The sequence below is a fragment of the Pseudopipra pipra genome, chromosome Z, assembly GCF_036250125.1.
Source record: "Pseudopipra pipra isolate bDixPip1 chromosome Z, bDixPip1.hap1, whole genome shotgun sequence".
NCBI lineage: Eukaryota > Metazoa > Chordata > Aves > Passeriformes > Pipridae > Pseudopipra > Pseudopipra pipra.
The window spans coordinates 3,460,638-3,486,488 of NC_087581.1; the positions used below are offsets into that span (position 1 = coordinate 3,460,638).

The 25,851-nt window shown below is 42.6% G+C and overlaps 1 protein-coding gene across 4 annotated transcripts in view; it reads right to left on the minus strand.

Annotated features, from left to right (window-relative positions):
* The window catches only part of SETBP1 (SET binding protein 1), a 269,540-nt gene that overhangs the window by 78,548 nt on the left and 165,141 nt on the right, over positions 1–25,851 (minus strand). For all 4 annotated transcript variants that reach the window (XM_064641532.1, XM_064641534.1, XM_064641533.1 and 1 more), the window contains one exon: positions 2,621–6,092. In XM_064641532.1, the coding sequence (XP_064497602.1) occupies positions 2,621–6,092 (3,472 nt within the window). The remainder of the gene's footprint in view (positions 1–2,620; positions 6,093–25,851) is intronic.

The following is a 25,851-nucleotide window of genomic DNA, read 5'->3' on the forward strand; positions in this document are numbered from 1 at the left end:
CACACCAAGATGCCCGTGCAGTAAAGATAACACCGAAATTGTGATATAAATCTATTTTCAGCTTTCATCTGAATATTCAGGATGTCTCCTCTTATCTCTGTTATATATTATTTTTACGCAGTGAAAGATGACAAACACAGAAAGGAAAGAGCAATCAGGAAGTCGCCTCCTGGGACAGACATATATGTTCTCACAGGGCTTTTTTTTTTCTTTTACCTTTTATTTTTCTGATTAGTCAATCACTTTTTAACCACCTCAGGGAAATGCAAGGTGAATTAGGAGAAAGAAGGTCAAGGTTATCACGGAAAAGTGTAATCCCCTCTCTGTGGGAACTGGTTAATAGTTATGGCTAGACTCAAGTGCGGACCTCTGTTGGGAATCCCAGTGAAGGTCAAAGGCAGAGAGGAAATAAAGCTGCACTGAGATCTTAGGCACTTAGAAGCAGACAGATGTTCATAGGCTTTAATGAGCAGCCTTGGCTCCAGGCCTTTCTTGGCAGAGCTGTTTAGTTTTAGTACTTTTCCTTGTAGTACAAGGTAAGGCTCTGGTTATCTGGCTCTGCTTAGCTAACTGCTGATGATTTTTCCATCTAAGTAATGGCATGACAATGAAGAAACAAATTAATAATCTGAGACTTGATGGATTGGGTCATGGGGAATGATGTGCAGCTGTAATCATGAAAAGGAAAAAAATAAAGAAAAACAATAATTTTAGTTTAAATGAGGACCAGTTTAAAAAGTTTAAACAGGAAATCTAATGGAGCTCCTACTGCAAGATTTACCCATCCTTTTTTACACTTCTATCATCATGGGGAACAAACTGAAGGAAAATAACATGGACTTTTTCTTTACTAATTCTATTTTCAAGTCAGCCTGCTGGGGGTCATGCCTCTACTTTGGTAACTCATTTAAGTGCAACAGTGTTGAGAATTTTGACAGAGAATTTTCTATGCCTAAGTAAAATACATTAAATTGGAAAGTACAGGTTCAGCAAGCATCTTCTGCTCAAAAAGCAAAAAGGCTATAGATCCAACTGTTATCAGACTGTGAAAACTGTGAACTTCCATTAAAAAAAATTAAGAAATAGACATGTTAAACATCTCGAAGACTTTTAATCCTCTCTGCTAGGACACAATGCGATTGTGCATTGTCCTTAATGAAACAGCCACTGCAGCACTTGGTGGAGAATATTTTTGTTCTTTGTCAGGCACGTAGAAACTCTGATGCTCAGAGACTGATTTCAGTCTCTTTTCCAATATTTTTGGATGTGTCATTTTTGGGTGTCTCAACTGATCTAATATAATATGATATTATGAATGAAAATTTTTCATGGTGTGATCTCTCATTTCAGACTGCTTTTCACTGTTACAGTCCAGATCCTGGTCTCAGTGAAAGAAATGGATATATCTAGGTGGCTTAAGCACGAGCAGTCGCTGGAACTTGATCAGTTACAAGTCAATAAAAAACTTTAGAGCCTTCCATTGGCAGGTTATACAAATTCTCTGCTCCCTGTGTTCTCAGTTGATTCTCTTTTCATTTTGAAGGCTATGAACTACTTTTCTTTGAAGCTCTTTTTTAGCACTTCAGAATCTCATCCACCACTGATTGGTTCAGTAAAGCTCGCCCTTTTCCAGAACCAAGTGTGAAATCTGCTTTGTGATAAATATCTGATGGTGCAGGAGCACTGGGCTGCCTCCCAAGCTAAATTCATTTATATTGTAGCAAAACACCTGCCTCTGTGTCATCACGAAAGCAGCTCCCCATTGTAAAGTACAATTCAGTCTCTCAGACAAGATTCAGATTCCCTTTTTTCCCCCTCTGCAGGAGAGGAACAGATGTCCTTGCAGCCGAAAGGAGCTTCCTCCCTCTTCATCTACCCAGCTTATATTTCCAAGTCACGAGACCTAAAACTCTTCAGAGTCAACTGGTGAGGGTTTATTGTTTCCATGACACCAGTCCCTTCCCACAGCCACTCAATGCTCACATAATTACTTTACATGACACCTGCTGACTGGATGTGACAGATTTACACTAGGATTGTACCCAGATCTCCATGTATTCAGCCCAGCCATCGGCATGATGGGTTCCTCTGGATCAGCAGTACACTACACCTGTCATGGGAGACCTTCAGACCCATGTGTCTGGTCTGTCCTATCAACAAATGGGTTTTGATCATTTTATAGGCCAGAGCTGAGACTGTCTGCTCTTCTCCCAAAGGTTGGACAGCAACTACCACATGGTGTCTAATGTGGTAGACATTAGACACCAATCAGAGAAATGTCTACCTTGCCAACAGGTGCCTACCTTGCCAATTGTTGTTGTAGAATGCAATGGTGAGACTTTTGGAGGAAGCACAACAAGCTATGAGAGACAGCTGAAGGCAGGACAAATATTTATCAAACTGCTGTGTAACATCTCAAAGAGTTTTAAATTTTTGGGCTTAAGATGTGGCCAACTTCCCTGTTGACATCCCCAAGGTTTGGACAAAGAATAGCAGTCAGTTACAAAAACCCAGAGAAGTTATTGACTCATAAATATATTTGCTGTAAATGACGAGTTCCTCTTCATTCAGCATAGAAATTTACATGCAGTAAGGTAAAATAGAATAAAGCAGAGCTTACCTGAAGAGGTTGAAGAATCATAAGTACTTCTGTCCTTCTTATTTGTCCTGAAGGGCTGAATGTCCTTTTCCCTGTAAGTTCCAAACCCTTCAAAGCTTCTTCTTTTATTCCCACTTGCATCATTGTCCCGCTTCTCACTTGAGGAATTCATTTCACCAAACATGTCCAGGGACTCTGACCTTCCATTACTCTCAGTATTACCAGAGTATCTCTTTGTGCAAGAGTCAATGGGATCACTGCTTGAGTCGTTTTTATCTTTACTCTGTGACCACTGCTGGGTATCAGAAAGTGATAATGTAGACAGTGTATCCACTTCAAAGTTACTCTTTGAGCCTTTGTGCCCGGTTTCACAATGCTGGTGCTTCTGCTTCTCCTTATGCTTGCTTTTCTCGTTGAGCAAGGAGAGGTCTTTGTCTGAGCCACTCAGCCTTTCATTCATGGCATGGCTGGAGAAGCCAGTGGACTTGCTGGCGAAGAGACCACTCAGATCTTCATGTGTCCCCAATATCCGCTCATCCTTATGCTTGTGCTTATGTTTGTGTTTCCTTTTGTGAAGTCGGCCACTTGAAAGGCTCGTCCCTCCAACCTTTGGAGGAGCTAAAGGGGACTGCATGTCTCCAAGGCCCATTCCCACAGGGGTTTGTAGGTGCACTCCGTGTTTCGCTTTGTGTTTGGCAGTGGTGGACATCTTCATATGAGAGCTTGCATGGAACTGGGGTGGGGGCACGGTAGGTCTCATAAATGGGGAAGCCGCTCCGAGCGTGTGAGACAGGTACAAAGGAGCTGGGTACTGACCGTAGTAACCAAGATTCATCATAGGCATTGATGTGTAAGGCATTCCATAGGGTGCATAGTAACTCCCACTGGGAATAGGGTAACCGAACCCTTGTAAAAAAGGCACCTTTGTCATGGTGTCATTGGTTTTGGCAGGTCTACCACGCTTCTTCTTAGACTTCATGTCAGAGGTCCTGCGAAGATAGAGCAATGGGTCATACTGGATATATGGCACAGGGTAGTAGTGATCAAAATTAATCCTGAAGATGCTGGGATATGGATTTTCATGATAAAATGTATAGCTTCTATGGGAAATCCTGAACACTTGGAACTTATTGATGAGTTCCTCAAGGTCTGCCAGAAACTGGAGGTCATCTCTGTTCTGCAGGCTTTTCCTTTTCCTCTTGTGCTTTGGCTTTTTAATACTCTCATGAGAGAGAAAGTTATCCACAATGAGATGCTTCTGCCGGTGACCATGCCTGTTCTTTGTGCTGGTGTCAGATGGGATAGCCTCTGGATTGTCCAGGGTGCAGAAATCAAAGGAGTATCTCCGGCGGGATTCTGAGCTTTTCTCGGCCTGGTCAGAGGTGCTGTTGTTGTCTGTACCTATCCCACTGTCGCTCGGGATGGTTTCCTCGCTGTGAGACTCGCTCACTGGCGACAGCGTGACTTCTTTCAGAGAACCTATTTCACAGAGGTGGGAAGGTGAATTAGCCATTAGCCTGGGTGGAGACAGCTTCCAAGTTCCACTGTGCATTCCTTTCTGGGTTTTTGTAGGAAGAGCACTGATAGGTTGAAGATTTGGCATAGTTTTTAACTCTGAAAAATTTGTTTCAGTGCTTGCAGGGCTAAGGTTGCCGTTAGTCCCCACTACCTGTGTCGAAAGCGGATGAATAGCTGCTGGTGACGATGCCACAAGTGACTGCAGGTTGGAAGGCACTGCTGGGTTTTCTGGCTGGCTGGAAACAGGCCTTGAGTGCTTGATGGCTGTCTTAGGTTCTTCTGGCTGAGTCTGCAGCTCTGCCCTTGGCTTTCTGCCTCGTTTTTTACCAATGTAGATAGTCCCCCTCTTGCTAACATTGATCTGCTTCCCTAGTCTGGCATCAATGGTGGTTGGCCCAGCACTAGATGGTGGCTGGACTTTTGCTTTCAGAGCTATGCTGCTGGAGCAGGAGGACAAGATCTGATTGAGAATATTCTTCCTCTTAAGAGTTTTCATTTTATTAATGGTCTTGATGGTCTTCTTATCCAAGACTCCAAGCTTCCCGACCTTTTTGTGAAACTTAAGTTCACTGATGGACTTGTCCTCTCCTGGGACCATCTGGGCCAACTTGGCCAGATTCCTTCTCCTTTTCCTTTTCTTTGTTCCTGGAAATTCACGATTGATTGGACTCACTGGGCTGGTGGAGGTTCCCTCGTGAATGGTTTCAACAGTGAGCAAAGGCTGTTTCTTTGGTCGTCCTCTTTTTTTCTTGACAGGCGTGATCACAGTAAGACTGTCTGTATTGGTGTACAGAGGGCTGGATGGTGTGATGGGATAGGCTGAGGGAGGCTCCACCATCAGCTTCTCAGATGTTGTCATGGAGGTCTCCCGAAGGATAGATTTAGGTTTGCTGCAGGTCCATCGCCGCTTAGCTGCGTGTTTGGGGTGCTGGACTTCAGATAATTTGCCAGCTGTGGAAAGGTCAGTGGGCAGGAGAGTGGATGTCACTGCTAGAGGTTTTCTGACTCTGGTGGCACTGTTGAGGGAAGCTTTGTCAGTGAACACACTGCTGTCAATAGATACTAATGGGGACTCGTTTTCTATCACTTTCCCTGGCTTTGAGGCTCGAAGATCTTTTTTACTCGCCTCTGATTGAGAGCTAGTCCTGTTTGCTATTTCACTGCTCATAGTAAGTACAGAAGGCAGACTTTTCTCCTGGATAGTTTTCTCTATAGAAGATTTTATGGATTGCCTTTTTTTCCTTTTGTGGCCAGATGCATCTGTCGTCGGAGACTTTATTGGGATAGTAATTCGTACATGACTGGTGTCACTTTCACAACTGCTAGCAGAAATGGGATTCTGCTTTGAGGGTGATGTATCCAACATGCTGTCCAACGAGTAAGACTCCTTTTTCCCTTCCATGCTGTCATGGGATTTGCTGTCAAATGCTTTCTGGGCACTCTTCACCCACTCCATGTCCGTGGTTTGGATGGTCTGACTTATCAAGTCCTTTTTGTTGGACTTCTTCTTCGTACTTCCAGCGGGCTGGTCAGGGGCCTCCAGCTGCACACCTCCCTCTGGATCCCCAAGAGGCAAAAGCCCACTGCAGTCGGAGGCACTGCTCGGCTGGGCGGCCACGCTGATGCCGCTGGGTGACGGGACTGCACTGCAAATACCAAGCTCTTTACTACTGACTGACAGCTGCCCCCACGTGCTGCTGCTGCTGCTGCAGGACTTTTTGGCCTGGGATTTGCTGAAGGGAACTCCTGGCTCCAGAGCAGAGACCTTGGTGGCACTAACTGGTTCCCTGCTGGGTTCTGTGTTGATGAAACAACTTTGAGAAGCGGATCCGGTATCGGGGCTCGCTGACCAGTCAAGATGGTGCTGGTTGCTACTTTTTTGCTGGTGCTTTGATTTTAAGGTGTCACTGGTGAAGTCTTGTTGAAGGCCCGAATCATAGTGCAGAGCAGAATGTTTCTGTGGCCTGTCATAAACCTGGAAGGTAGCAGAAAGGAAATAGAAAAAAAAAAAAAATTAGTTTACCAGTCTATTCATAACCCCTGGTTGCAGCTCTTTATTTGTGCAGTGAATGACAACTCTTCTTAACCAATGTCCTTGTAAGAGCTAGGAACTTTTATAAAGTGTTCTTATACTTGAGCCAAATTTGCATTTAGATTCATGCACAGTAAACAAGTTTTTTTTGGTTTCTCCACTCTAAAAGCAGTGGAAATATTTCTATAAATAAAAAATTGCCTAGGAAACATTTCTATTGATTTTTAATTTGAAACATAAGTAAAATATTCCCTTTCAATGGATGAATGGTGCAACTCAACCTCCTGGCGAGAATTCTCTTTTCCTTAAAAATAATCCCTCACAGAACTTGAGGCTTAACAACAGCAATTAAGTCCATTACTGTAAACAAGAAAACTGAAAAAATTACCTTAGAAGTTGTAACAAACAAGAGGAAAACCCATGGATCCACTTCCCTATGAAGCCCCATTCCTCAAAGATTTATTTGAATTTCCATATAGAAACCATCCCCACAAACTTGGTGCTTAACATCATATGCATAGCGTCAAGTGTGTGAGGCCCACTTGGCAGGTTCAAGATTTGCATTACTTCTTTTCCATTTTAATAATCTGCTATTTGCAATGTTGGTGAGAGATATTTTCAATATGATTTATAATCTGACAGGAGCTCTTCAACCCACAGAGGTTACAGCAAGGGCAGAATTAAGCTGAAGGCTCTTACAGAGCAAAAGAAAGTCCACTTTTTTTTCTTGGTGGGCCTCCTTCAGCTAAAGAAATTCTGTTTACTAGAGCTGTAACTTTTTGATAAGTCTTTTAAAAGCAAAAAAAAAAAAATTATTTTCTTTAATTGACTTGTTTTCTCATGTTACATTTAGGAGCTTTTATTTTGCAAAGCTCTGGGTCAAACTGTACAAGTGACTTTGTACACCTAGTGCTGTACAGAACTGGGTGTACCAAGTACTGACACTGTTCTTAATGTCAAATAAATGATGGGAGACTTAAAATAAATGCGTAGCCAAGGAAAGAACGATAAAAAACAACTGCTAAGTGTCTCATGCTCCTGCAAACACCCTCTTACAAGTAAGTTTCTATCAGTAGCCTTATGTTAGAGCCCTCTTTGGGGTGTTTACAGCAGAAATTTTGGGACAAGGAAGCAGAAGAGCATAAGAGGGCTTTGAGCTGGGAAATGAGGTGTCCCTACTTCTGAGCAACTTCAGAGAGATTTGAAAAGGACTAAACACCCCCAAGCCCACAGTGCATTATGTAGTGACCACTAAACATACATGTTATTGACAAAATGACGTTGAGCTATCTCTCATGTGCATATAAAAATGGACATGTGGCTTTCCTGGAATAGGCAATAACGACGAAGCTGTTCTGGTCCATTGTCTGAGAAGCAATCAGGGACTCTTAAATCCTGCAGATAGTTCAGCTGTCATGCACATGGACCAGCCATGCTCAGGGAAAACAGAGATTTCCAGGAATTGTGGAGTGAGAAAACGAAAGCATGCAGCTGCGGTGGAGCTGCAGATGTCGCGGGCAAGCGACACCCAGTTTCCTCAGCCTGAGAGAAGAGCTGAAAGCATAAACAGCCCTTGGGGAGTGAATCAGTTCCTCCTCCTCCTCCTCCTCCTCCTTGCAGTGGCCCTCCCATGCATGAGCCATGCAGCACGCAGTGGCCACGACGGAGGCTGATGCCCTCCCCTGGAAAAGGGAGCCCACCCAAACCCACATCTTGAGATGAGGCCAGGGAGGGGTGGAAAGGAAACCAGCAGCCCCAGCACTGGAGTTTTGTAGCTTGTTTTTATTTTGATTATTTTAAACTGATCCCAAAGCTCCTGAGATCTGCCATTTGGGGCTTCTCCTGCCCCCTATCCACTAGGCTAGGTGTCCTGTCAGCTGGGCACAAGGAGGGTGTAGGACATGGCCACCCCCTGGTGAGGTCCCAGGGAGCTGGAAGTGGTTGCCTTCCATTCCAGCCTCATATAAAAAATCATCTTCCTGAGGTACCCTGATTTGTCATGTCAAAAAGCCCTGGAAATTCTGGGCTGAGGGCTCTCACGGGCCCCAGGACCCACACTAAGGCAAGACCAGGCTGTTTCCGAACAGATCCCAGCCTGATGGCTGCAGTCAAAGCATCTACTTACACCCACATTATTTCCCAGATGCTGAGCCATGAAACTAAATGACCTGAAAAATTTCATTTGGAAGAGGAAAAAAAAAAACCAAAAACAAAAAGATAAGAAAGAGGGTTACAGCAGTGAGAAAAAACATGAGATGCTGGCAACACCCTGGTCCTTCCATATCTACCACGCACACAGGGATCCATACTTTAAAAAGAGCAATAATGCCTGATCTGTATTTTAAGGCAGTTAATAAGGGCTCAGAACAGAGAAGCCAGCTATAGATCAGCAATGAATGCTGATATATGGCTTGGCTCCTCCAGCCTCATTTCCTTGGCCTGCACGTTATATAGTGATGATGCAAGTCCCAACACATCCCTAATGATAGCCCTGTCATTACTCAAGCAGCACGAGACACCACCACATCGATCTTAAAATTCATGAGAGAGATATGCCTATGTCATCAAAGGTGCCAACTCTGGAGGCATTTAATCACATGGATAAACACTCTGATTTCAACAGGCCTTCAAAAAATGACCAGTCTGCAGGATCAGGGGACTCCATTTCCTCAGCAGGATGTCAGAACTATATATCTGCCCAGGCACATAACAGTCTGCTGGGCTTCCTCATGAAACTTCTTCCAGCACCACATTTACTGTTGGCTCTACCTTGCCAGAGACATCCATATCACACAAAAATAATTCTTCTGCAGCCCAGCAGCCACAGATTATGTTTGGCTGCAGCAGGTTGGATTTCACTAGCTGCAATGGATTTACCTAAAAACACTACTAAATCAGTTGAAAGTAATATAGCCCTATGTATTCTATTCCCTGTGTACCCATCTAGCTTGCTGTCTGATCCCGTTGGTCCTAATGTTTAGGCTTCAATTTTCCCTGCTGGGCAAGCACCATCCCAAGAAGCCAACAAGCCTCAGTTCAGCTAAGCCAAGACTCTGCTGAGCTGACAGAGGATGTCACAGCTGTCAGGAGGGTGAGGGCAGAAACCTGTATCTTGGTGCCTTTCACACAAATTCATTACTGAATTTGTCAGTAAGTGTGAAATATACTCCAGCTCTATAGGTCTTGGCAAGGGGCTGTTGACTTGAATAGAGTTCCTGTGGCAGCCAGCCAAGACCAGCATCAGGAATAGTGGGGGTTTTTCATGAAAACAGAAAGATTTACCTTTATTTACTCTTTGGTTTATGAGGCCCTAAAAGTTCTTCAAACTTCAGCGCTTGTGCCTCTGCTTGTAGCTTGCCCTTTCATTAAATGGGATTTTCTTCTGCAGCCAGCTATTCTGCACTAGGAATGTGCTTCTCCTTCTTTTGTGGAAGTAGAAGTGTAAATTAAGCCATGTAATTTTACTACATTTCTCTATACTTGGTCAACACTTCTCCTGATATGCAGTTTACTGGAAGTGTTTAGTAGGTTAATAATTCTGTCTTTCCTTTAAATAAAATAAAATACACACAAAGAAGAGGGTAGCTTTCCTAACTGCAAAGAAGCTTGAGCAACGTGATCCAGCACATGCTAAACCTTAGACTAGACAAAACAAAATCTGAATCCTCTTATTAGTAGTATATGAGTTGAATGACAAACTCCTGTGCCTCAGCCCTCAGCTTTGGCAATGGTGGGTAGACCTATAAGCAGGATACATCCCATACCCTGGTGACTAGTGAACACTGGTCAGAGAGAAGGAGAGGTTTTACACTGTGTGCTTACACCTGCCTTGCCAGATCTCTGAAACCCTGCACCTGAAGGGGTGATTACTCCCCATAACAGTTTTATTCTGGTATGCAGCCCTTGCAGCTGGGGAGACGAGATTGTATCAGTCCCATGAGGAGCAGCACCCTACTCTGTAAATAGTTACCAGCAGCAGAATTCATCCCTCAGGGACTCTTCATTTAACTACTGGATGTCTCAGTCTGCCTCCCCATTCCCTTGACTGAGCTTCCATCTAAATCCACATGCTGCTTCCAGTCTCAAAGCAAAAAAAGTAGGAGAAGATGACAACAACCTAATCAAGAGCCTAATAAAATAATAATAATAATGATAATAATAATAATATCAAAATAAGACAGAATAAATCTATTAATAATGATAAAATACACAGTTAGAGAAACCCATCACCTGGAAAAAAAAAAAATCTGAGTGATTAAAGGAGTGGTCCCTCCCTGCTCCAAATGCACCTTTTTGAGGAGGTAACGAACATAAAGCTTGTCAAGAATCTGGCTTGCAAATCAAAGTTAATACTACAACGCCCCCTCTTTAAATCATTGCAGATCCATCTGTGTAATGGCTCCTCAAGTGTAATTCCCTATTAAGAGGCTTTATCTGGAGAGATAAGCAGCTGGTTCCCATGTCACTAATTGCTGTCTGCTGTGATTTTAAAACATCTGCACCATTGTGCTCTTCATTTTCATATTCTAATCACCCTGAAACTTGAAAAAGGTACATCATTGATTGTTTCTGTGGGTTAATTAGTACACAGTCTCCTTGTAGAGACAATTTAAAGGCAGTCAGAACCTCAATCAGCAAGTTTGTTTTAAAAATTAATAACATCGGGAGCGTCTGTGGGGATTGGCATCCACAGTGACACATCAGAGTGTGCTCTGGGGACATACCATCCTTTGTTATCTTCTTCACAGGCTGAAAATAAAATTGAAAAATAAAAAAAAAAAAAAAGAAAGAGAGGAAAGGCTCTCCTAAATGCACAATGTCACTTAAGATCAGGGTCTTGGGAAGTGCTTGCTCTTATCCCAGGGCTATCCTTGTCTCTCCAGCAAGAACAAATCTCACCAGAACACCGTATAATACCTCTGTGTGGTCTAGGAACTTGTAAGCCATTTTTGGTAACAATATTGTCACCTAGGATCTGGCATCTCATTGGAAATCTAAGGGGTAGAGCTGTGATGTGTGTGGGCATTTGCTCTGCTGGCCACCTGAGCTGGCAAGATGCTGGATCTCCAGGTGTTGTCTCCAAGCCATCCAGAGGAGGATATTAGCTCAGGCACAGCACTCTGCTATGGCAGTGGTATTCCATGCAAAGTAGACCTTCCCTGAATCCAGCCAGCTCAGAGGAAAGGCTGGCCTGAATTCACACGAGCTTCAATTTAGGCTTATACTTGAAAGTACTCCAGACAATGCTGGTAACAAAACTTCTGTGCCTAGCAAGAGGTCAGCCTGAGATTTTCCAGACTGAATGAATAAATCTGCTGTCACTGCAGTGGGCACTTGCCTTCTGAAAAATCATACTCTATTCTGGTCCTGAGCTCCTAAAAAAACTGGAGAATCTCCAAGTGATTTGTTCCCCTTGAAAAAGCTTTCCCTTCAGTTTCTGCTTCCTAGACATGCATGAACACATGTTACCAGAGAAGAAAACCCTTTGAGAGGAAGAAAAAAAATTAGATTTCTAGGTCCAACACATGAATAAATAATCCTGGCTCAGCTCATACTTTTGCTCAAAATTAAGCATTTCCTCTTGTGTCCCAATGGGACAGCTGTAAACTACTCACTTGAAGGCTCTAATCAGAACTACAGGTTGGAGATATTTCATGTCTTTTGGTGAGTGCACTGAGCCTTTCCAAGGTAGAATTATTCTGTAAATAAAAGATGCCAAGTGAAGGAGACACCAGGTTCAGGGAAAATGTAAATTGGGCCTGATGACTTAGAGGTTGAGCAGTCACTGGCACGAAGCTTGAGGTGTCTGTGATCCAGTCAGGGCAGTTCATTGCAGGTGTCTGAAATGGACTTAGGAATTTCTTGAAATCCTCAGTGAATTTAACTGAGGATGAGGGGTACAACCAGCATATGACACTTGTTGGAACTACAAACAACAGTGGTGTCTTTTCAGAAACTCCACTGAATCTAGTTCAAAACAGGTGTAGGGGTTCTCATTAAAAGTGAAACAGTAATGGAAGACACATCAGCAGGCACTAATGTAAAATTCATTGCTATCACTCCAAAACAAGGGATTTTCCTTAATTTGCCAAATTTATCACTCCCAGAGTTTACTCCTTCCACAGCTCTCTGGGTCTTAAATAGCACAAAGCCCAAACACCACCACGCTCACAGGAGTGTGGATCAAAGAATCACAGAAAGGTTTGGGTTGGAAGGGACCTTAAGGATAATCTAGTTCCAATCCCTCATCTTTCATTTGACACAGAAAGAGAGGCAGGAATAAACACAAAGCTGCCCTTGAGAGCACGAGGCAGCATGGGGTGGGAGTGGGCTAATTAAAAGTCATGCAACACCTTGTGTCCATTCACCAAACAAAAGCATCCCAGACGGTGGTCCATGTTTTTCTGACTGTATCAATACAGAGAAACTGAAGTTCAGGCTTTTGCATTATGACTGTCTTGAGAACACCTTGTCTAAAGCACTCACCCTGACGGAAAAGACAGAGCAATTCACAAAGATTACTGAAGGTAATCCACTCTTGTGGTTGGAAATCGTGGCTTTTCATGCATTCCTGATAAAGCATTGTGATTTTCTAAATAGTTTGGAAATTCCAAAGTTATTCCAAATTCATTTTGCTACCAGCTTTAAATGGGATAATTTGCACACTCTTTCAATCTTCTGCAATGTTTCAGACCTTTCCATTTTCCACATACAGGGACTGAGGATTTTATATAGGCAAATAACAACAACATGTTGAATTTATAAAGGTAGGATTTGGCGCTGCAGGCTGATCTCCTCCTTGCTCGTGGAATAGACCCATCGCTGCACACATTTTTTTTATCAAATGTTTAAACAACCCTGCTCTTTTCAAGGCTTTGTATTTAAGCACTGAGTCTGGGAAAACTCTAAACAATGGGATTTTTCTGTCATCTCCAACAAAGAACCCATCATCACCTACATAACAATGCAGTTTAAATATCGTGTTTAACCATAACACTGTTTGCCGCCTCGGTTTAGGCAGCTGGGAGAGAACAATTGGGCACCAGCTAAGGTGGACTACAATGGGACTCATACAATTTTGCCCATTCAACTTCTGAGATAACCCTGGTTTGGTCCTTGTTTGGCCTCAAGCCCGTGCACGGATTTTTAAGCAAACGTTTCAGACATTGTATCCACAAAGCCAGGGCTCGCAGAGCAAGACGCCTTTGCTAAGCTGTGCTTTCATTTGTTCAAAAGCTTTGCTAATGAACTTTAACTGCAGCAGTGATATTAAGGCTTTATTGTTCATGTATAAAACACACTTCCATCCCTTCAGAAATGGTACAATTCCATGGAGCTCAACCGACTCTCCCCAGAGTGTATTGTGATGTTGCACATCCAGGTTTCCATCTCATCCTGCTCTTTCATTTCGCTCTGTAATTTCAAGTTGTAGAGGGCGATGTATATCTGTACTCGACCCAGCCAAAATCAAACAGCAGAAGGATCCCAAGACAGACTGAGTCCCTCAGAAATATGAGCAGTAAGGGGTATTAATCTCTGAAGAGTTTGTGGTGTTGTCCTGGATGTTAATGCTCAGCATATCTCAGATAGCTAAACTGGAAATAAGGATATGAGCAGCCGTGCACTCTAAGTTTCTGCTATAATTTTTAAAAGCCTGCAGTGCTTAATTTGCACTGAAAGGTTTCTTTTATCCTTCATTTAATATAGGAATTGCAGCATTACCCTGACTACTTTCCTTTTTTCTTTTTTAAAAGGATGGGCAAAATATAAATGGCTTTTCCATCATGGCCAGTGATTCTTTCCACTAGAGTTACATAATTTAATTATAAATTGAGTCCTTAAATGTCAAGGAGATGCTGAATTCACCTGAAAACAGGCATTTAGAGAAGCTCATAAAAGCTGTGAGCTGCAGTCAGTTAGCTCATCATTCTTTTGGCATGCACTTCATTTAGCAGTTACTGACCACCAGATTAATTCTTTCAAAGCATCCTGATTGCATCTAAGGTCTAGTATGAAGTATTATATGTGCAACAGCATTAGCAAAAAGTCCAGAAATCGGTCAGAACATCTACTGGCATAGCTGGGTTATAAACCTCATGAAAATGAAAATTTGGGGGACAGGTCAAATATACATTGTCCTCCCCAGTCCAGCTTTAAGATCTGAGTCCTGTACTTAGAATTTAGTGAGAGTATCACCTGTGTCGTCACCAAATTCACCACGAGAAGATGAACTTCAGCGACTGGCAGCAAAATGTGGGAGGCTCATTACCTTTGGAAAATCTGCCTGAAGATGTCACACATGGTAAATTTCTGGGTCCACTGAGTATACACTGAAAAGTCACCGCACTCTGTGCAAAGACAGTGGTGTGCACCATCCAGAGATGAGATGTGGTCCGGACTCTCTCCAAAACCTGTACTAGACTGCAAAGTGGGATTCTTCTTCGTTTTCACCAGTAAAATAATTCCCTTCAGACAGAAGGGAATAGGAGCACACCCATCTTCCCTTGCACAGTGTGCAGTCCCTACAACAGTCCAAGCAGGCATGTGGTGGAACCTGTCCCATTTGCAAAAGGCTACAGGGTGAGTGGGGTTTTAGAAGCTTTATGCTCCAGTTTCCCTATAACATGTTCCCTTTTTTCACCACTGTGAGCAGATAAAAAGTGATCCCTCTCCTCTTTCCCCTAAAACGAGTAGCAACCCCAGTAAGTGATAAGTGGGGAAATATCCTTGCACACATTGAAGATGTCAAAGCATGGCAGACATTTCTGTTTCTGGACTAGAACTGATGCTCCTGGGACATGGCTGTTTGGGATTTAAGTCTTCAGTCAGGTGATTTTAAAGTCATAGAATCATTAGGGAATGATGGAAGGCAGGTTTGAAGAAGGATGCTCAGCACTGCACCAGGACACATGTTGTGGGAATACTAATGCCCAGCTGCAAGTCCTCTTCCGAGACCATGGGAGGGATTATTTTGGGCAGCAGCAAAAACACATGTTGCCCTGACTAAATCTGATTGCTCTCATATAAGAACTAATCTTACCATCCCCTGGATGATTCGGCTCTTCCACACAGATGTTTTTGCAGGTTCCCCACCACACCTAAAGCCAAGTCTAGCAACAAGGTGTTGGAGTAACAACAACAACAACGACAACAACATAGTGACATAAAATGTCTCCCTGGTGATGCTGGGTGAGGTGATGAAGAGTGACACTGCATTTTTGGGACGTTGTTGTGCTTTTCTGAATGACACGTATCTCTTCTTTGATGTTCATCCCTCATCTCTTCTTCCTCTCCTCCCTCCCCAGCTATGACAAAATCACCTTTACTAATAAACCTCCCGCTCGAATAGCAGGTTTTATTTAGTGTGCTATAAAAAGAGTAATTTCTCAGATCATAAAAGGGGCTCAACTGGACTGCATCATTTTGCTGAAGTGAGTTTTCTGGTGGAGCAATTCTCCCTTCTAAATGCCACAGTCCTCCACTATCAGTATTTATGTACCAAAATAAAATGCAATTCTCTGTATTTTATTAAGTGTGAATCTACAGCGGAAATCCATTTGGGAGCTGATCCCAGGATTTTATTGTCCCTTGATTTTTATACTTTCAAGACATTCTCAACTGTTTTCACAACATCACCAGGCTAACTACACAATTTTATTAAGGTAAAACAGTATCACTTTGAGGCCTTGACCAAGTTTAGGTTTGTTTTCTATGCACATAAATCAACAGAAGCACAGACCAGAAAAAGAAAGGGCATGAGCAGTGGTCTAGAAAAGGTGATTGCAAAACACCCCAAGCACAGTTTAGTACTTGAATGACCTCCTAAACTTTTCTAACTTCTCACCTAACAAATCAAGTGTAAAATTCAGCTTATGGAGTCCCCAGTCTTTCCCCCATGAGGTTGACCATGTAGGTAAAAGCCTTTAAATATAAATTCAGGCCTGGGATTAGCATCCAGAACAGAACTGGTATCAGGAGAGTGTCCAGGTCAGAACTAGCCTATTCTATACTGAGAATCTGATCCTGAACCAGTGTAGAAATCCAGTGATTTTTGTGCACATACTCCCCCCTTAGGAGTGGAGATGTTGAGATCAAACAGAGCGAAGGTGTGGAACCACCAGCACTTCAGAGCATTGCCCTTTTAATTGCCCTTGTTCTAGTAACTCACTTTAATACATTTCTTTGCTCTACACAGTGTTGACAAAGCAAAACCATTCCAAGCCCTTTTGTTGCTTCTTCTTAAGTGCTGGCTGCATGCTCAAGTTGAGTAAGTGTATAAAAGTACTGGACACTGAAGATACAGTCTCCTGCCCAAGCAGCTTGTCAAAGGGGATAAGTAACAAACAGCAGTACATGTTTTAGACCTCAAAGTGCATTTGTCCATTGCTAAGGGGGGAAAGGTATGCCTCTTTCTTTACAAAATGTACTTATTTTGAAGAACTGGCATTGTAAGAGTTGGCAGAAGGTAAGTGTTTCAAAGAGCTACTCGAGGAGAGAGAGGGAGATTGGTTAAAGTACAGGTGAACCTGGTGTTAAAAGCATCTGAGATACACATAAAAGGGCCTAAAAATACATGGGACAAGAGTGCCATGGCAGGTCCTTCAGTGTGGCAGATACACAGGATTTGAAGCTGAAGCTAGGAAAACTGATATGAGAAACATGGTTCACAGTTTTAATAGGATGTATAAATAATCATGAGAACAGCTTATCAGCAATGGCTTTTCTAGAACTGGAAGTTTCTTTTAATCAAGGCTGGGTGTTCTTCTAAGTGATATGCATCAGTACACGACAGCTATTGGACTTGTAACAGAAATACATTTAGGCAAATCCTCTGGTATGAATCATGCAGGAGGTTTGACTAAGGGGTTCTTTCTAGCCTTAAATCTGTGACTATACAACCTCTCTATATCCTGCAGTGTTTTGTCCAACCTGGTGTCAAGCAATTCCAGCAATGTGTCTTCAGCCCCTTCTTCTGGGAGTCTACATCCCAGTAATAAATCTCACTGTTCACAGTCTCTCCTCTCTTCTCCTGGAATCATTTCCATTCCTAGACATACCTCAGGTCTGGATTCATCCCAATTCTTCCATGGACCAAAGACAATATTCCACATTTTTAAACAATTCATTTCATTGCCATGTTCCCTGCTGCTGTAAAGTGGTGTGTCTCACTGGTAAAACAGAGCTGATTTGTTAGGAAGAGCCTGTCTATCTCGACAAACCCAGTGAGATGTGGTTCCCTCTGCAACAAGGGTGGGCAGCGTTGTACCACAGGTGGTTCCGCAAATGTGAGTGATGCCAAAATCCACTGGTTCAACACACTCAGGCTATCAGCATGGCATAGGGAAAGTCACTGTGATTTCTATTGTCACTGCTCTACCCTGGCTGAGCAAGGACTTGAGAGGCAAACACATGTGAAATATTCTTCCAGATTGACTCTGTCCTCACCAAATAGCTGAGATTTGGCCCTGACCTTTGAAAGAAGACACAAAGTCTCACCTAATCTGGATCTAAGCCTCACAGATCTCTAAAACACCACAAAATCAAAACATCCTGGATCTGACGACATGAAGAACCCTGGAGTCAGTTTTAGGTACTGGCTGCTTTATTGCACTGCTTCCTCCCCCCCATCCCCGGTTTTAAATATAGAAGAACATATTGATTTGGTCTTTTCTGGTTTAAATTTCTCTGCTCTTCTGTATGCTGCCTCACAGTCTCAAAACATGAGCCCAAATGCAAAGCTCTGAACAGTTGGAGACCTCTGCCTCAATCCAAATGTCCACTACACCACAGCTGGTGTTCTGGAGGTTGTTTTGGGGAGTTTTTGGGTGTGGGGAGTTTTTGGACGAAAAAGAGCAAAAACTAAAGTCTCAAACAACTGTATAAAAAGGTTGCATACACTGAAGTCATTGATGCAAAAACTATTCAGTGGCTGCTTCAAACATACTTAAAAAAAATCTACTGCACTCTAAGGAAAGCATTTACATATTACTCAATAGTTATTATGGCTTTTTGTGTGTTTTCCTCCTTTGTTTTGTTTTCCACTAGACAATACACACAGTTCTGCATAGTCCCCCTTCAGGGATTTCTCTCAAGGATACACAGATATCTGTTTTTCTGCTACCAGACAGAGCAACCTTCTGAAATCAGTGCAGATTCATCACCCACCCTGCACACGACCTTATCAGCAGTTGCGATGGGTGGCCTCTGTGGAATTCTATGGAAAGGGCAAAGCTGGAAAACGTGCACTTTAAAGTGCCAGGGAATTTAGTTCAGTGTGCAGCACTTGTAATTTCTGCTGCTGCAGACTGTTCAGCCTGTTATGGATATCTGAGAATTCGCTTTTTACCTGACTAGAGGTCATGAGATTTATTACAGTAAATTTTTTTTGCCTTTTTTATTTTTCCTTCTGGAATAGGTAATTGAGGGTGCCAATATCTGCATGCATAATATCTCCAGAGATGAAGAGAGAAGAGAAATAATGCTTCCTGACACTCCTTTCCCCACATGTAACATATTTTGCATTTACTTCTATGAAGGGAATGTTTAAAGAGAAGACAGTGCTGTGCTGGGCTTTGGTACAAAAGGTATGGCAAAAAAAAAAAAAAGACTGACAAGGACTCAGGTGGATGACTGCAGCAGGAAATATTAAAAATTAAATTTTTAGTTTCCTCATCATATATGTTCCCACCTGGTGGCATCTACCAGTAAATATATTCAGAACAGGCAATTGTTTCTGTTGGTTTGCAGGCCGCCCTCCACCAAGAACCATGGATCCACATTTTTTAAAAATATTACTTCAATGAGTAAAAACAGAGTGGCAGGGGTGTATAGACCAAAGAGCAAGCAAGTAACAAAGGTTTATTACATCCCTGCGTCTTTCACACAAAGCAAAAAAACCTTCTTGGTGACTAAAGTCTATCTTCAGTACATCTCAAAGCACTTCATGAAAGAAGTAAGAGTCATTATTCTGCACACTACAGATGGAAATACTAAGGCTCAGTGAATTGCCCAATTTGTCTTTCCGTATTCCTTGACCAGTGCCAACAGGAGAATTTAGTTTTTCTCATCCTCACTTTTGCCGGTGCCCATGACCAAGGCCTTCTAAGGCATTTTACAATCTAGATGAACATGATTTCAAATAAATGTCTGGCTGAAGTGCAAACAAACTGATCCTTTGTTATTTGGGTCTGAACGTGCCACCTAAAGTGTCCACAGGTAACACAGACACAAATGGAATCCCTGTTTGCAAAGGACTAACAAAAATCTGTGTTTCAGCACAGCAGCACCTTTTCACAGCCAGTCACCTGGGATTTGAGGAAGTCTCAGACATACAGGACTCTGATTTCTGTGCTGCAAACCCACAAGAGTGGTTTTTTTTAAAGACTTCTAGCTTTGTGGAGGTATTAAAATGGATTATCCATGCATCTGCTGTCGCAGCACACACAGGCCCTGTGTGGTGCCTGTGTCTGTGTGTGAGTGTGTTGGTGGGCATTTAGTTTTAAAGAAGGGCATTTAGTCTCACAGAATGAAACTTGGGGAAGATCCCCAGTCCTCCCTCCTTGAGGTAATTACACCAGGAAAAACCATCCTGTCTATCCACTTCTCATCAAGCAAAGGATGCGGTGGCAGGCAAGAAGTGACCTTGTGTTTCTGCTGCTCAGAGTCCCAGCAACCCATAGCAACTTAAATTAGAACATGTGCAATATAATTAGATTTTCTTCCCTTGTAGATTTGTCATGCTTTTCCTGCCTGAAAAGGAGGGGACACTTCAGACAGAGACTTGAGCTCATCAGGGCTGTTTGCTGTTCACCAGGGCTTTGCTTTGAGTGAGATGGGGGAAAGGCTGGGATTAAAACAAAGACTTTGTGCTTTCAGCTCCTGCCCTACAGAAACAGTTTTTAGTCAGGAACCACAGCAAGTGAATCCTGGATTTGGAGACAAAATAAGAAATCCAGGTCAGGATTCAAATTCAGGTTTCCTCCACGTGACTTTAGTTGTTTGTTGCTAAGGTTGTAGCTTGGAGGGACCTGATCAGGTATGAGATCCGGTTTGGAATGGTCCCTACTAACTAATGCAGGAATTGACCCTTCAGCTCCATCTGTAGAAAAGCTTGTTGCAGCTCATTAGTCGGAGCAGAGTATTCTGAGAGTGTGGCTCTGGCCACTAGATTCTGATCAACACCTGGTTTAGGGTCCTGGTTGCACTCTACAGCCCATGAGGACTCCAGAGAGGACATTAGAGCAGGTTAAGTCACTCCACTCACTATAGACGACACTGGAGAAGCTACTTCAGGCAACTAAACTAGATATCTAAAGGGAGGGCAGGGCTAATATAGTCCAATTTACCCCAGTGTCTTGTCATAAACTTTTAACCCCTTTACTGCTGCTCCATATCTGACTTTAAAGGGCTGAATTGTGCCTTTACAAAAGTCTTTGGGAAACGTTTCCTGACCAATAAAATATACAAAGGCCCAACCTGTTTCTGAAAAAGCCTTCAAGTTTTCTACGCTTTCTGATTTTTTTTTTCTTTTTTTACTTCGGCGTAGAGATCCTTGAAGTTAATTGAAAATGCATTTCAATTACAATAAATGTGATTTGTTAGGGGGTTGCCTAATGTCCTCCCTCCTGCCTGAAGAATAGAATTTTTACCATCAAGTTAAAACTCACCATCAAGTTATAACACTATAAAGTCTCAATTTGAAAAACTATTCTTTCCTTTTTGAGGCAAACCATGGGAGAGCAGACACCACAGTCTCTACCTTTTCTTCATTGCTACTAGGCAAGAAAGTATTTCGAAAATAAAAACAAAGGCAAACTTACTTATGCAACTTAATTTAAACCCAGTCTTTTTCTTTTTTTTTTTGTAAGTTAGCAGAGGGTCCTCACACTCCCTCTGAGAACGCTGCATCATAAAAATGGGCATTTGAAGACAGAGCAAATATGCCAACAGGATTCAAATTTGTCATGCTGTTCAGATGATGACACTTCTAGCTTCTTGTTCAAACCTTTAATCAGTGTTTTGAGGTTTACTCATCAGTAAAATCTCAAGTTATGGACATTCTGTTAACCACAGGGTAGCACGGCTGACCACAGGATGAATGCAACTGAAACAGCTGCCCGTGGAGCAGCACCATCACCTGCCTCTGGGCATCCTTTGCTTTTGCTTCCTCAGTAGGTTATTTCCCACAAGAGCTGCTCTGTCCCATTTGTGGTCCTTCCAGACAGTTTTCATCCCATCACCACACCTTTAATGAGCAGTGCATTACTCAGCCCTCTAAGCCAAGTTGCAGATGATGACTGTGCGACTGGAAAGGCTTTCCTCTGATGAGATTAAACATGGTTTGAGGTAGGTGTTCTCTGCTGTAGATATGTTTTCGACTCTTGGTCACTGTTCCTCAGGCTTACAGGCTCAGCAGAGGGGAAAAAAATTATATAATTATAAAAGTAGTAGGGAGAGAGCACTGCATGGTGTCAGACATCAAACCTGGGGAGTAGGAGTCTCCCCACAATTGTGGTGAGTAGATTTTGATCACTCAGATGCTGGACCAAGTCTTGGCATCTTTTGGAGCATCAACACACTCTCTTCGTTCTTTCAGTCACCAATTTATACTTCCTGCCATTTCTAGCTATTTTACCCAGAAATAATCCTCAGAACTGTGATAGTAAGCACGGTCTAACTGATCTAGAATTTTAGAAATTATTGTTTTGTTCTTGTATCTGTCACTGACTTCATCATTCCCTGGTCTTTGAGATGTTCAGGGCTAGATTTCTGCAGTGTGATTACTGGGCAATACTGAGCCACTAATTTGGCAGAGGCTTCTACTAGTATTATATAAGTCATGATTTTAGTAAAGAAGATATTTCAGAGAATTTTTTTCCAATTCTAGAGGAGGCCCTGCTAAACTGAGGATGAATGCACAATTTCCTCAAAGGAACACAGACTGGAAAACATTAAAAGGACAAAACTTTGCATGAAACTCGCTAAATTTTGACCAGCTTGGTTTGCCATCTTCTCTGAAGACCCTGTACCATCACAAAAAAAAAAAAAAAAAAAGAAAAAGAACACCTTTCCAATAAAATAAGGGGAGCAGTCTGCCTAGTTGAGGCTCCAGTGATCTGATTTCCACTTCTATTAGGGTAGCAACCTCAGGACCCAGATGAGATACCTTTCTCCCACTGACAGCTTAGGCCAGCAGTAGGCAAGATGCAAAGTTTACCTGAAGGGTGTGCTATGCCTGCTTGTTTTTTTGGGCAAGCAGCAAAAGATAACGCAAAAGTGCTTTTTGTTGGTGAACTGAAGGAACAGAGCTAAAACCTTTCCCTTCCAACCGTTACATCCTGACGGGAAAGAAGTAAAGCGTGGCCCTTTCAGGAGAGCAAGGCTTAGTGCAGGAGTTAGTGAGGGAGCCCCAGAGGCATCAGAGCAGCACAAAACGCCTTCTGAAGCACACAAGGGTCATAGGTGCCTGTTTAAATTTTCTGCCCACGCCACAGTAACACGCGCAGCAAACAAAGCCAGGCTGCTCTCTAACAATCTCGTCTCGGAACCAGCGTCATCTCGGGGAGTACAGCTACGGAGCCTTGGTGTAACTCAAACGAAAACACGAAGGTTACTAGGGATACGAGGAGACTCATGGAGCAATTAAATAACCAACAGACACACACACCCACACACGCAGCCCTCATTTACTCAAAACCCTGACAGTTGTTTATTGAGAAGTAGGTGTTGACGGTTCACTTGTCTTGGATGGATTTCTCCCGGAATAAACACCAGTGCTTTCAAAGTGCCTGATCCCATTTTCTTGTAAAAGAAAAAAGCTTAAAAAGAGGGGGGGGGGGGGGGGCGGGGGGAGGAAAGAAAAAAATTTAAAACCCCCACAAATGCTATATACAGAGCGGGTGTCATTACTGCTGTGTGCTGTGGAGAGGGGACTCCATGTATGGGAAAAGATTCAGCTGCGAGAGTGTTTTGGAAAATGAAGAGTTATTTCGCAATAGGCCGTGACATCTCCCTTGGAGAAAACTTGCCCAGATTCTGCAGATTGCTTTGCAGATGGAAAAGGGACAATGCCTGATTGCAATATACTCTCAGATAAAGTCAAGTTTGACTCGGTCTAGAAACTTTCCCTCCCCAGGAGGCCAAAATTGAGCACTGAAGGCATCTATCCTTCTTTAAGCTAATCTTTATATTCAAGTGCAGGTGCAATCAATAATACCAATGTAATCTCCATTGCAAAACAGAGCCCATTGAATGCCAAAAGCAAAATTCCCCTTCTCAGTCCCAGCACTGTGCTATCAACAGCTGAAGAGACTTTTCACAACACAAATGGGAGGAAAGGGATGAAACGAAAGGAAATTCAGGCTTAATATTAGAACCTGCTGACAGCAAGATGTATTAAGTCATAGGGCAGCCACAAATGCAACAGGAAACCCACTTTTTGAACACTTAGGACTGGAAAAATTAATAGACAATGGAGAAAATGCTACAGGGAGCAACTGTGCAATGATAGAAAGAGAGACATCAAGGTGAACTATCTACACCTTTCCCATTCTTCTCTTCTGTGTTTCAGCAGTAATTCCGTAGTTTCTGCCACTTGCAGAATTTTATTGCATATAGTGAAAACAACATTACTCTGATACAGGTCTGAGAAATTTTTGATGATCAGAAGGGGCAAAACCAAAGATGCTGAGCAAGGATGGTTTTCAGTAACCACACTTTTGCTTCTGGACCTGCTCATCAATGTGCATATGAGCCCACATTTACCAGTTTCTAACAGAGTTAAGCACCTTATAAGAATCCCACTCCTAAATTTCCTTGCATTAGAAATGTAGGCATATTAATCTAGGGCATTATCTATGTTTGCACTATCAAAGCCTTTAGCAAGAATCACAGAGTCACAGAATGGTTTGGGTTGGAAAAGACCTTAAAGCTCATCTCATTCCAACCCCTTGTCGTGGACAGGGGCACCTTCCACTAGACCAAGTTGCTCAGAGCCCCATTCAATCTGGTACTGAATACTTCCAGACATGGGGCATCCATGTGATTCTTCTCACTCTTTTACTTGACTCCAAGTGCTTTTAAAACCATTCCTATCCATATATAATTTTGTGGAGATGTGCATTATCAAGGCCATCTGAAACCTTTCTTTTGAAGGTATAATTAAAAACTATTGCATGGTAAAATTTAACTTTGGGGTCTGAAACAATTTTGTGAGATTGCTGCTGTGTTTGACACGCTCTCTGACTTACCAGCCAAAGCAATCAGGCAAATAACCCACCTCACACACACACGCTTAAACAGTCCTTGTGTTTAAGCACACACTTGCTGTGTGCATTTTCTCCAGGGGCCCTTTAGATGCTGTTTTGTACACAGGGCAGTGCGTGCTTTCAGTGGTGTGAAATAAAGAGGTTAGTGCCATGGAAAAAGTTCTTAACACAGAAAATACTGCTCAAGATGCATAAATAATTAAACAGGGCGCATTTAAAACGTGAGCCATTAAAAACAACCTTTGTGAGGGGGGAAAAAAAAAAAAGAAACTGTAGGATGCAAGTTAATCTTTCATAAGGCAAATCTTCAGATGGTTGCTTCTTCATGGGCACTTCACAGTGCTCTGTTTCCTTTTGAACCAAGCATTCATACAAAAAAGCGTTTTGACAATCCCACCAGGATGCTCATCCTCTGTGTTCAGAGGGAGATTTATAAAGATCACAAGACAGGATTGTGAATATAATGATCCCAGGGATTAGCCTTTCTTCCAGCTATGGTAGGGCAGTCCTCTGGATCTATCTGAAATCAGAGAGGGGGCTCTTGACTGTGAGCCAGTGTGTGGCTTTCTTCTCACTGACACTGTCCCTTCCCCACCTACTCCCATGTGCTTGCAATACTTTAAATGCTTAATAGTTTAAAACAGTCATATGTTAGCTATCACCCTCCCTGTCAAGGAAAATGAAGGCATCTCCATTAAGAGTAAGTGAACTGTTGCTCTCCATCAGAGTGGATCCACTACTGGCAAGTGCTCTTTAAGTATTGATAAAGGAGCTTATTTAACCTTCTGGAAAGTCAAGCCCAAAGGATAAGGAAAAGCTTATTCAGAGGAAAGACGATTTTGTGATTAAGACACTGGATAGGTATTTAGAAAACCTCTTGTTTCCTCTTATTTTCTTGTACCCCCTTTGACTTTGAGCAAGGAATTTGATCATCACCAGCCAAAACACCAGAAGAGATCATCTCCTCTTTCGGCACCTAGAAATGGATTTAATACAAGCTGGGCTCGCTCCCTAGTCAAGATGCCTGATCTAGGAACACACTCAGTGTCCACCCAGAGGCATTTCTGTGGGCAGTAAGAGAGAAAAAGAGACACTTATAATCATGAATAGCCAATGAAAAACCTAACTTGTGCTCTGGAGATCCATGGGCTATGGCTGGAGTACAAGGATAAAAACTGTTCTCAGAAGAAGATACAACTTTGCAGAATGTTGTCCCAAATGCTGTGGCTTTCTGTCCAAGAAGGACAGAAATAATAATCCTTCCCTTCTCTTGCTGCTTCCCTCTGTTTTGGCTTTAGCCTATGAGGTCTGAGCAGCAAGACCCACCTCTCACAGTGTCTACCATGATAGGGGTCAGGTTTAGTTCAGGTCTTCTCAGACTGCTTGAATACAGTAGAGGCACACATATTTAACTGAATTAACTGCTTTAACTCCTT